This window comes from Rhea americana, unplaced genomic scaffold, assembly GCF_003343005.1.
Source record: "Rhea americana isolate MKP2758 unplaced genomic scaffold, rheAme1 scaffold_120, whole genome shotgun sequence".
Taxonomy (NCBI): Eukaryota; Metazoa; Chordata; class Aves; order Rheiformes; family Rheidae; genus Rhea; species Rhea americana.
Genome location: NW_028185262.1, coordinates 2,387,223 through 2,400,278, shown reverse-complemented (window position 1 = coordinate 2,400,278; position 13,056 = coordinate 2,387,223). Strand labels below are relative to the sequence as shown.

Genomic DNA, 13,056 nt, shown 5'->3' with positions numbered 1-13,056 from the left:
TAATTTAAAAGGCAACAGCACCCTTTGGATCAGAAAGTTCATGCAAGGAAAAGCACTGCTCACAATACAGTCATATTTCAAAAATAACCCCTCTCTTTCTTTTTAAAAGAGAATGAGTTAAAACAGCTCAACTCTGAAGTCCTTTGATTTTTGTTATTTTTCTTGGGCAGGGCAGGAGAAAAAGCAGGGTTTTTCAAAGAGAAATTCTGGAAGATTGTCACCTTTGATTCCCAATTTTAATGCTGTATTTGGGCTTTAATACCAACATTCAGTTTTAAGTCTAAAACTTACCTAGGTGAAAATAATTTCAAGTTCTGCCTCAGTGGTTCATCTTATTGTAATTGTAATTTTCTTTTAAAAGAGACAGTATCCTAGCAGCCAGTTTTGCTTAAAGGAGAGTAAGGTGTCATCTACAAATAGAAATTGTCTTTATTATACAGATTATCCTTTTAAAAAGCCACCTCATAGAATTCCCTGTCACACATAGCATTATTCTGTATCACTTACCAGACAACCACCTTACCTAATGAAAGGCTTTCACTTCCAAATGTTTTCACGTTTTCCTCATAATGAGGTAGAGTTTTTCTGTAGATTCTTGTTTAGCCATAAAGGCAAGTTCTAAAACTTTTTCATTATGTTTTTCTGCCTAAGAGTTAAACCACTGTAGCTGTATTGGAATCACTCAGATAGTAAAATACAAACCTAGACATAATACAGACCCTTTTAAAACAGTGTAATGGTGTTTATAGCAGTATGGCCTGTTCCTGTTCAGAACACAARAAGGCTAAATCATCATAAGGAACATTTATTCTGGCATGAATCTATCCAYACCTGAAATTGTGATATTTTAACAGAAAATCATAGCTCTGCTAGTACAGTTATACTTCTATAAAATACAAGTAGMGTCTGAAGACTAATAGTGAACCTACAAACCTGTCTTTTACTAGAAATAAAGAACTTCAGTTAGACCTGAAAATGTGTTTAATTGATAAATGTTAGAATCATATTTCATATGTACAATTACAGTGATTGGCAAGCAAAATATATGAGTCTTGTCTTTAAATTCTCATTTGTACACTGGTCTGTAAACAAAACAGTTTTCCCCACACATATTCTCTGAATGTGCAGATAATAATTTTCAGTAAAGTRATTGCCTCCACTCCATGTACACAATTATGTTTTCCTTTTAAAGGTGTATTTTCAAATTTCCTTCCCTCCCCAAATATGGCCAGACTTTATTTTACGTTGTATGTTTTCTTATCCTGTTTGAATCAGAGTGGACCATAAATCAGGATGGACCATACATGGAAGACCCACAGTATGCCTGCAGGCAACATTATAAATATTTGATCTGCTTTTTCTTTTCTTTTTTTTCTTTTTTAAACTGCATTCCATACATAATTGGAGGAGGGACAATTTTCCCTTGTGAATATAGTATTTATTATGACTTTTGATCTCTTTGGGTTTTCTCTTCTGTTTCCTGTTTGTAATTGAGCATTCCAATACAATTAATAGTGATTTTTTTTTTCTTTTTCTTTTCTTTCTTTCTTTCTTTTTTTTTCGGGGAGACAGACATAAAAGAATTAAGCAGGTGGAAAATCTATGGTCCATCTAGACCATTAACCATACAGCTATTATACTATTAAGTCAGTACCAAGCAATTTACACTACTGTTGCCTGCTTAGTGTCCAGGSCATTGAACTCACAGAGAAAAAAAGAACTTATGCTTAATTTCAGTTCACTGAGGTTAAATTTGTGGCAAGTTTGCTGAAGTGTGGTCAATATTTAATCATTTCTTATAGTAGCCCATTGATGTGAGCTAGTATAGTTTCCTCCATTTTATGGATGAGGAAACAGAGTTATGGAGATACTGAGACTTTTGGCAAGTCACAAATCCTGAAGTCGCTGCGTATATCAGCGTAGGGAGAAGTATCCAAAGTAGTTTCGGGAAGTTCACCTGGGTGCCAGGTGCAGCATAGCCACATGGACGTATTGTTGTATGGCGGCCAGCACATAACCAAGTTTATCTAGAGCAGGGCCAGGTACCTCTGCATGGAATCCTGTTGTGTAATATTGGTACAGTCTTGCTGTCACACTGTCCCTGTACTCTGTGCCCTGAGACATTCTCATATAGACTACTTCCCCAAGCTCCTGCTGATACCAGTTCTGGCATTTTTCCTCAGGTTGTCCTAGCATCATTACCTTTCTAGCTTTCACAGTCCCTGATGTGCCTTATCTTTTTTAACTATAAATCAATTTAAAAAGAAAAGCCACTAAAACTCTAGTAGTTAAATTATTAACTGCCTGTTCTCCTCTTTCCACTGAGAAAGCCCTCAGCCATCACTAGGTGCTTGCCAGTGTCAAATCCCCAAACTGACCAGAAAATGTTTACTCAGGTTTTTCTTTCTGTAGCTTCCCCAGTCCTTGTCATCTAGCAGCCATGCTGGAACTGCCTTGAAGCAACTCAGCCTCCAGTGCTAGTTTGTATCTGTTTTCACATACCATTATCTATACCAGAGAGCACACAACAATTTCAAGTGGATGGGATAAGCCTCTGCTACTTATCTTCCTTGCTACTAATAGCTGCTTTCATAATTACATGATGTGAAGTTAGGTGACTTGGGAATTCATGTTTGTGTTCCAATGAGATAAAAGTGCATTTAGATCATTAGCACCAGATGTACTAGTTCCTGCTTGCAGTACGAAAAAGAGTAAGTTCATCAAGTCTCTGGCCTTCAATCCCATTTGTGTATGTGAGCTACCCCCTAACTCCACCAGTCTTGCTAGCACAGCACAGAGAACACCCCTTGCCGGGTCAAGTACATCCATCATCTATGCCTGTGGGCAGAAACACACAGGGAATACACAGGAGAGGGAACTTGGCTTGACTATTTAACATGCTGGCCAGCCYTAAGTATCAAGCTACTGTATCCCATCAGACACAGGGAAAGCTGGAAGTCAGGCTGGGACTTGAATTTACAACTGTGGCAGCTTACTGTTTTCAGAGCACCTACAGGGAGTAAGGTAAGATACTCTCATAGACCAGACCTATATCCTCTTGCTCTGTTGTGTAATTCTTCAGGACCATAGTGTCATGGTTGGTTCCTTTACTCAGATCAATATATATTAAAATTTAAGAAATTAAAAAGGAGAATGTGATGTAGAAAGGATCTTCTAATTCAATTATTTCAACTGTTTTTCTTGCATCTTTAAAAATTCTTCCAGTTATCTACAGCTTATAGACCAGGCCTGTCTCAGACAGTCTTCTGAGGCTGGTCCTGCTTGTACTGAAGGCAATGGCAGAATTGGATTTCAGTAGCACCAAGATCAGTGCTGTTGAAGTCAATGCACCATTCATATGAGTAAAGATTACAAGACCGAAACAAGAATTACTGGTTCAGGCCATCCGAAGATACTGTTTCTAAATGCTTTACAATGGGCTAATAAATTATTAATAGATTATATAAAGCATGTTTAGACAGTATGCATGACAGGCAGTTATGAACACAATAGAAGATGTCATACATGGCTGTAAGCCATGTTTCTGAACAACCTATTGACCTCTCCAGCAATTAATTAAAATGCATTAAAATATCTATTAATCATTTATTAACCCTTTATAAGCTATAACTGAGCCTTAGTAAAAAGCGTGACTGAATTACTAATACAGCACTGGCAGATATTGGGTCAACTTTAGATCTGAAGTGAGCGTGTGCTGCTCATCCTGACCTGCATTGGCCTTATTTACTGCAGCAAGTTTCTAGCTAACGGGGGCCGGGCAAACAGGCAGCCCTCCCTGGGAACAGGGAGCCGCTCCAGTTTCCAAGCTCGCGGCTTGCGCTGGGGCACCGGGAGAAGTGGGCGAAAGGCGGGCCGGCAGCTTTCCGGATGGATTCGGCACGTAGGCTGGTGAGACGGGGCAGTGCCTGCGGCACGTCAGGCAGCCGGCAGCAGACTTCTGTGCTGAGCAAAACACAGGACCCTGAGTCGCTTTCACTGATGGGAGTATTTATTCAAATGGTAACAACTGTGGGCAGAGGAACTTTAATTATTCATCACTGCCCAGTAAATTCTGAGAGAAACAAACGGTGCTGCAAATAGGCAGCTAAGAGTTTGCCCTTCTGCTTTATTTAACAGGGAGCATAGCAAGGTGCTTGAGAAACAGGCTTTTTCCCTGTCATCCCCCAAACTTCACAAGTGCAGTATTTACTATGCCAAGCTCCTTAATATTTCTAAAATTAATTTGATTCCAGTAATGTACCATAACCATTATAACAAATAATAATAAAAAAAAGAATAACAATGATTCTCCAGCTAAATCGCATAATGGATGAGACTGAGGAGAGCAACCTTTATGGCAGATTAGTCAAAATAAATAACTMTTAAGCTAGTCCACTGCCGGGAGAGGATGACATGGAGATACAGACTCATTAGCTCAGCTGGAATATAGTAATTACTACATGGTTCTGCACAGCCGCAAGCTAGCTTCTATTGCAATGTATGGATTGCAATTTATGTAAATGAAGAAGAGGACAGCAAATGCATCTGGGATAGTTTATATCTTCTGGTGTTTTTTTTGTTTGTTTTGTTTTGTTTGTTTGTTTGTTTTTTGTTGTTGTTTTTTTTGGTAGAATCACAACACACAGCTAGGACTCTGCAAGTGTCACAGTATCACCTATCTTGTCTTACACAGTTGCAAAGACAAAAGAGATTATAGATTCTTATGTTCAAAATTCAGACATATTTCCTCCCTGTTTCCTTTCTCTGACTTTTTAACTGCCTGTACCACTACCTGAGTGAAAGATGAATTTCTGCTTTATGTCAGTAATAAGTAAATAACAGAACTGGGTTGAGCAGCTTTGGTCCTACATATGACTAGATGGTGATGCTAAACACATTATGGAAGTYTTCAGTATATAGTAGGGAAATTATAAATACAGTTTACAGCAGAGAAAATGTATTTGAGATGGAAATGGCATAATTGCCATTTCAGAGAGACAGTTCCGCATCAAGCACAGTTAGCTGATGAAATCATAAGGCCTTTTAAATAATATGTACCACTAACAAAGACCTATTAAGTATTTTATTATTTGAAATGAAGTAGTTGTCCTTTTGCACATCAGCTGATGTCAATTGCTATATGGTAAAGAGCCTTTTAATTTAAGTCCTCAAGGCAAAAATTAAGTCTAGATTTGGATTTATTGGTTCAAATTTATGAGCCAGGCAGTTGGCCCAACGTCTGTAATCTAAAACTAAAATCAAAAAATCAKATTCCCAGTGATTTTTCACATACCTCCAGTCTCCAGAAACAGTCCACAAAATCCGTATTTTTGGTGCAACAAGGCAAAGTCAACAGACCTGTGCCTCTGTTAAGCTAACAAAGAAAGCAAATAAAACAGTCCCAGCAAACACAGACACACACTATTGCCTTCATTATTTTAACCATAAAAATATTTATAATTCAAAGAAACAATCAAAGAAAAAGGGAGCCAGTCTGGCAGGAATGTTATAAACGTGTGGTGCTGCATACCTTAACAGTTGCTTACCACATCCTTCAGTGAGGCATACTAATGAGACGGCTTCTGCCAGACACAGACTAACATTAATAGCTGTCAACCTGTGCAGGTGTCAGATTTTACTTCTATGTAAAGGCGAAGCAAAACGTGTCCACAAGAACATTATGCAGTTAATCTGCAAAGGCTAGTTTAAAATCTATAGCTATGGCAGTAAATGCAGCAACGTATTTTAACAATTAGTAGAAAACTAGCTGGCTATTGCTTATTCTGTCATTTTGAATATTCAAACAGTGATTAGCGTTTGTGTTCTGTGCGGAACTATAAACTAATAGACAAAAATAACCATTTTAAATGTTTCTCAGTATTTTGCTGAGTGCTGACAAATGACAGGCAACATTTATGACGTGGGGCTACATGCACTGAAGCTGAGTGTCAGAGACAAGCAGATTAATTTTCCTTAATAATAGTTTTAGTTGAAATACTAATTTGTATAAACTGCTGGCTGAAAGGTGAAGTTTTGCAAGTCATGTTAAAGCAGAAAACTGGAATTCRAAGCAAACAGATAGGATTTGGGGGTACTCGTCATGATCATAACAGATATATTATTTGTTGGTTAATAATACAGCGCACGAGTTTCGGTGGTTTTTATCATCTAACCATAGTCACCAAGCTCCAAGTGTGTTTGTTTTAGGTAAGGCAACTTAGGATCCCTCATAYTCTCATAGAAACACTGACAATCAAGAGATGAGTCAGACCATCAGTGTTCTGAATTGCTTTCTGGTCTTTCAGAGCAGGTTTAGGGTATTAAGACCTGAATCACTGTCTGGAAGTGTCTGTGCTTCTCTATATGCCGCAGGAATAGTGTGACCAAGTTCCTAACGCAGGCACTTCATAAGTGTCTAAACTGCAGCTGAATGAGTTCGCTTTCCCCTTTCACAGCCAGACCTCRAACAAGGTTAAAACTTGAAACGTCAGCAGAGGAGTTCTCACAAGCTGCGAGACACAAGCTGTGGACACAAGTTGTGTCCGTCAACACAACTTAATGTTGAACACTATTCCTTGTGATTCAGAGGAAGCTTTCCATTGATGAAGCTTGGGAACACTTTAGGGCACACTCATCCTTTTGAGAGGCTGTGTTTAGCATTACTCAAATGCTACTCTGAGCTGGCCAGGTAGCTTCCCCTTAACAGACTAAGTAGCTGCAGTTTTTCCTTCCTCTGCTCCTGGGCATGCTATTAATGCTACTCTAGCTGTCCTCCTTCAAACAGACTTAAAGGTTTGAGAGAGGGGAATCCTGCCATCATAAAACTTCATGCAGTGTTATATGGGACACTCAGAAATTATGATAGCTGAGAGGGCAGTAGTGCTTGTCTTTCCATTCAAATTTAACACCTTTCAGGCAGTAGAGAGCAGCTTTTCAGCGTCGTGTGTGTGTGCAATGTCTCTGATTATCCATTTGGGTCAGTACTCACACAGAAATGCATACAGAGCATGGAGCGTACAAGAGTAAAATGAAAATGCCACATCCTCCTTAGTAGGCCAGCTTTCACACTGCTGAATCAAGAATGGCTTTAAGTAAATGCAAAGGCAAGTTGAAGCTAGAGACTTGGGCATGGATATTGTATGGAGAATTGGTTGCTGTCCCTCATATATGTTGCATAAGACTTTTTTGTGAACCCACTTGCAGGGTTCACAGCGGTCCTGTAGAGTTCAGCAGGTACAAAACTTGGACTACAGCTGTGTCTCCAGCTTGTTCCAAAATCACCACTTGGCTGAAAATAATTACAATGTTTTATAAAACTGGAATATCCTCTCTTGGTTGCCTCCCTCATAAAATCTTCAGTGGCATGCCAAGAAACCCAATAAACTAAAAGCAAGCAACAAGGACATTCTAAAATAACTATCTGCTGCTAAAACAGCAGCACATGCTATTTATTCTGTGAATATCTTCAAGTTGCTGAAGAACTAAATGTGAAAAAGCCATCCTCTCAGAGATCCCATATGACACCAATAATCCTCTGTTCTTCAGTCCACCCTTCACCCACATCCTTCACTCTTTCAAACATACAGGGAATGAAGGGTCCAGGGAGAGAAGCAGGCTAGATCTCTTTAGGCTTAGAATATGACCTCTACCCATCTTTCCTTCTGGCTTGCTAATCATCTCCTATTGTAAGTAATGGACATTACTTCTGTMATGGGAACAGCAAATGTTTTGTCCAGTGCATGTAACTTAGGGTGCAAGCCTTTTTGATGATGGTAAATGGAAGTTGCGATTGTTATGAAGAAGATTCTAAAATCCCTTTTCCTTTAATAAATTGAAAATCATATTAAGAACCTTTTCTTTTAGGCAGAGCTTCCTGTCAGGCTCCTTAAACATTTGGATATATCTGATTTACAGTTGCTAGTGAGAATCTTATATTGGCTCCCTTGTTAATAGATATCACAGCAGCGTCTAACAAGACAATCAGATACTATTTCCTAACTTGTTTACAAATGTCAGAATAGGTTGCATGGGTAACTGTAAAACTGGCATTTTTTAACTCTAACTTTTTGATTTGCAATCTAAACAATACTCTTAGTGCAGGGGAGTTCTGCACATAATTATGTAACTTGCAATAGTGCAGTCAGGAATCAGGGCTCTATCGTGCTGGCACTATACAAACATAAAGAAGATGGCCATCTTGAAACCCACAGGGGGACTTTCAGCCTCTCCCAGTACTACCACTCTTTGCACATGACTCAATGACAGAACAAGTTGATGTTATGTAGAGAATGTTTTATGGCTTTGAAGCTACCTTATTCAGAAGGTTCCATACTGATCTGTTAGTCATCCTGAATGAAATCACTTCGCTTGCCAGTGCAAGTGATCAGCCTTTTGCGATTTATACCCACTAACTTTAGGCTTTTTTCCCCAAATACTTCTGAGAAAAAGAAAAATATGATGGCACAATTTTTGTTTGCTAGCAGCCATACAGTTGCTTTCAGGAAACAACTTCTTCAAAGAAAAACAAATGAAGGAAAGGGAAGGCGATTTGTGAACCAACAGGAAAGCAATCATCGTTCTAGTGTACAACAGCTCTAAGTTTAGAATTTGTTATAAAAGTAAAAGTCAGTGAAACTAGTGTCAGTGTAACATGAAGGATATGTCACCCAATGATACCATATGGAAATTCTGGGCAACAGTGAGCCTGACATGACATTTATAAGCCATCRCAATATATCTGTGTTACTGCTTTCTCCTAGAGAGGAGATAGGGCAGCAGGTGCTACAGTAGGAGAGCATAAGTGTGTATGGTCTAAGAGACTCTTTGCATTTATAGTGAAAACAATAATGATTAGGAATTCTGGAGATTTAGTTAGTAAAGACTACGCACACAAACCTATACAAGTACAGTTAGCTGCAATACAAAGAGTGGAATCAGGCACAGTTGGAGTTGGAAGAATTAGAAGGGTGATCATAGAGCTAGGATTATTTGAAATCATTGGATCTGGAATTTTAGTCTCTTTGTAACTCAGTTCCCTACCCAAAGAACTCATTAGATATATGAGTTCTTTCAACATGACAATAATGGAAATCATACAAGTAAATAAACAGAATCAGATACTTTGGCTAAAGGCAGCTGGATAATGCCTTAAACTTAGAAGAATGTGCCCAAATGCTTAATGTTTTAACATAGGCTAAGATTCTAATCTCAGTAGCTCTGGATGTAGATCCTTGATTCTATAGAGACCATAGATGTGGACAGCTATAGTATAGATCACAAACTTAAATTTTGTTGTTAGTAATGGGGGGGAGGACAAACAGTATGGAACAATCCATGTTGACACTAGGAGTCAGCAGTCCAAAGGGCTGAATCAGCTCTGTGGTTCCAGGGCATGCCTGTACCACCTGATGACAAGTCATGAATTCATGACAATTTCACAGTGAAATTTGAGCTATGTAAAGAACTTCAGATTCATTTCAGTACCTGCTCCACGAAAGCCTCCACAGAGGTACAGCTTCCCTTCCACAGAGCCTGCACTTGTAGAGTTTGTTCGTAAGGAGAGGAGAGGAGAAGGCATAGCAGGACCATCCCTCCAAAAGTCTCCATCAGGGTTATAAATCTCCACTGCATCAAGACATTTCCGTGTCTGTCCCCTGTCACGACCGAGGCAACCAATCCCTCCTGCAAAATAAGATAACTAGTTCAGCTATAGCAGCCACACRCTTTCACTGAAAAATACATTGCTGATTGCATCATTTTTTGTTTACATGTCCTCATCGCATTGCTTTTGCCTTTTTCAGCTCCAAAAGCTTGCTAGAAAGTAAACTCAGAGCAGAAGTCACTGCACATTATCTACAGACATTAAAGCAAGCACCTTTCTGAAGCTTGGTATCAAAAGAAGGACAAGCAGCATGTCTTCGAAAAGCAAAGGTATTTTGTCTTGTTTTCTGATTATGCAGTAGAAATTCTTTTAATTGCTTCTTCTGTGTGCTGGACAAATCACTAGCATTAAGTTTCAGTGTATCAAAAATTGTTTCTGTTACTGTTGTTAGTGGGTGTGACCTTCAAACTTATTAACCAATGATTGTTCGGATTTACTTGCATCTTTTTCAACACAAGAAAAAGATTTCATCCGTTTCTCATGGGAAGTCAGCTTCAAGAAACAAAATCATCCAATTTGCAGGAGTGCCAAYTGAGTCATTTGTGACAAATCCTATAGTGGAAGGGTTAATTAGAATGCCTGAAATCTGTCTGTCAGGATTGAAACAGATCCCAGTTTTCATTTGCTGRAACATACTGCAACAGGCTGCAGATACACCTGTAATCTCAGAGCACACTGCAAACACTGTACACTGAAAGCATAGTGTAAACACTGCATTTTCAAATTCTTTCCAGTGATCAAATCCAGGTTTTGAATTCACAGCCTTTAGTTCTCCAGAATTAATATGCTGACATATTCTAGCAGGTTTTCCATCTGTGCCAATGGATACAATACCCTGTAATGAGCACTAATGGTATGCTAAAGCAGTTCTTTTGTGCATGTGCGTGTATGTGACCACTTTTAAATATAGAACGACAGCAGTATGCATGAAGGGCKAGCTTTCCAGATACACTTGTAGGACCGTTCAGTTGTGCAAATCCCAAATGGATGATACTGCATGTAATTGTACCTTTGCATATGGAAAAGGGAATGACTGCAAATAACCTGTGCAGGGTTGGTGAGGTTGCTTTTAAAATACATTGCTCCAGCACAGTGCTATTAAGATTATCTATCAGATAAACAAACCCCTAGTGCTTGAAGTTATACTCACATATGGTTTTCCATCTACCCCTTTGTTTGGATTGTGTTCTTTTTTAACGTTTTGTGCACCCTCCAAAGGTATTTGCAAGAGGCAACATTTAAATAGGGACCATAATGCTCTGAATTTGCCTTCACTCTTTTCCAGATCTGTATTTTTGAGACAGGTAAAGCACTCATGCCTGCATCAGGGCAGCAAGATTAGAACCAAACTCAGTGTCCATTATCAGCAGTGGGAAGCCGTCCTTCAGCTGAACTTATTGRTGTTTGATCTAATTCAAAATCTGAATTTTGAATTGATATGTGCATATAGTGCTTACTTTGACATCCAGTGTCAACATCTTCATTTAGTAGGTGATAGCCCTGTTTAACTATCACTCAAAGAAGGTTATCAACTAAAGTATAATGAGTTGAGAGCCCTGGCACCCAGAAAATTTATTTCTAACCCAGCTGGGGACTTTCAAGATACTTATCCTGCAGCTCRGAATTTGATGGACAACATTGTCAAGGAAAGTTTTAGGAGCTAATCAGAAAAATTCTTCAGCGAGAAGGCTATAATTGATTGCTTATCATAAAGTCTTTTTGATTTTATATTATCCTTYGGTAGAGTCTCAGTAGTAGGCAACAGCATGCAAGCTAATTTGCTAACAGGGTATGTACAGACWACAGAATGCAGCATAGCCTAGGAGGAGATACCCAAGGCAGTTAAATGGGGAAAATTGTTATTAAAGCTCCCTACAGATAAATTTAGTCTGCTCAAAAGATAGCTCCTTGATGCCAAAGACAGACTGCTGCTTCTTATCAAGCTAGCTCTTTTAAAATTACGTCAGGTGTTACTATACTACTCTGAAGAATATCCACTCACCCATAGACAGAGYCTTCATCTGAAGAATGAAAGAACATATTGTTCAATTAGAGGAAGAATGGTACTAGCTAGGGCACACATACAGCATATCAGAGTCAACTGAACAGCTTTTCTGAATGCCTTATCATTTCATGGGTACCAGTAGCCAAAATGCCTCAGAACTTTTCTAGAGGCATAATTGATTTTTATTTATTTTATTGAATTTTGGTTGTTATTTTCAAAGTTCAATAATTGTGRGGCATAGTAATTTAGGAAAGAATAGAAATAATCAGGTAATCAGGTATAGTACTGATACAGCACAGTTAGTAACTTTTGGAAAAAGTCCTAACCATCACCAATTAGTGAAGGCATTCAGCTGGCAACCCAGGGGAGCAGCCTTCAAATATTTACCTTATATAATTATTAGAGAAATAATCTTTAGTGACTTTTGGAGCTTCTTTACAACAGCTTAAGAGCTGCTGTATGTTTTCAAGCATTTACAAAACCTTCATTCRGTAGTTTAATTGCTTTAACACTATTATACTCAGAGAGAGACAGTCCTGAAGGTACAAAGTATCTCCACTTTATTTACACCCTCAGCCATTTGAAGTAAATCCAATTTCAGGTTAATTTTACAATAAACACAAAACTAAGTTCTTGGCAAATAGAAAGTGAGAAGCAAATCAATTAATTTTCAAGCTTAAAAAAAATAGTATCCCAAACAAGAAGAAATCAAACTTACAAAAGAATTTCAATCTCCTATTTTAAAACAATGCTAACATTGAAATATCAGCAACAAAGGAATCTGAAAATATTCGATTCTACCAGCATTGCTTTGCCGTATTCCGAGATGCAGTAGTTCAGAATTCCTCCTGTGAGGCAATACTCTATCCCCCCTCCCCCTTTCTGTGGGGACTCAAGGCTTTTCCCAAAGAATAGAATACACAAATCAGCAAGAAAATTTCTCAAGCTTAAATCAGCCCACATCTGCAACTGGGTGGAGGTTTCTGATGTTAGCCAGACTATCCATCATATTTGCAATGTGTCTACCAAACAAGATTTCAAATTGGCAGAAAAAAAAAAAGAAACTTCACATGGCAGGCAGTTCACCAAGCTTTGTACTCAGTCACTCAAAGGTCCAGAACATCCTGTCTTACTTTTTTCTTTATACAGATCTATGAAACCATTAGAAGTACAAATGTAGACATATGAAATTACAGTTAAGACCATGAAGATTCTCTTTATTTGATTTCATCTTCTCTGGTAAAGCAGTTGAACAAGAGAGTGTGTTCCTAAATGGGCCTCTGCATGAAATGGAGGTGACCTTGAAGGGGCTAAGAAAGAAAGCAGTAAAAAGAGCAGAGTGTTGCAGGTCGCTTGAGAGATACTCTTGTGCCAAGTGATCTGCCAAAAG

The 13,056-nt window shown here is 38.6% G+C and overlaps 1 protein-coding gene across 4 annotated transcripts in view; it reads right to left on the bottom strand.

Moving 5' to 3' along the window:
• Positions 1 to 13,056, bottom strand: part of KBTBD12 (kelch repeat and BTB domain containing 12) — a 39,916-nt gene that overhangs the window by 4,626 nt on the left and 22,234 nt on the right. For all 4 annotated transcript variants that reach the window (XM_085324406.1, XM_085324398.1, XM_085324416.1 and 1 more), the window contains 1 exon segment: positions 9,484 to 9,681. In XM_085324406.1, coding sequence (XP_085180532.1) covers positions 9,484 to 9,681 — 198 coding nt within the window.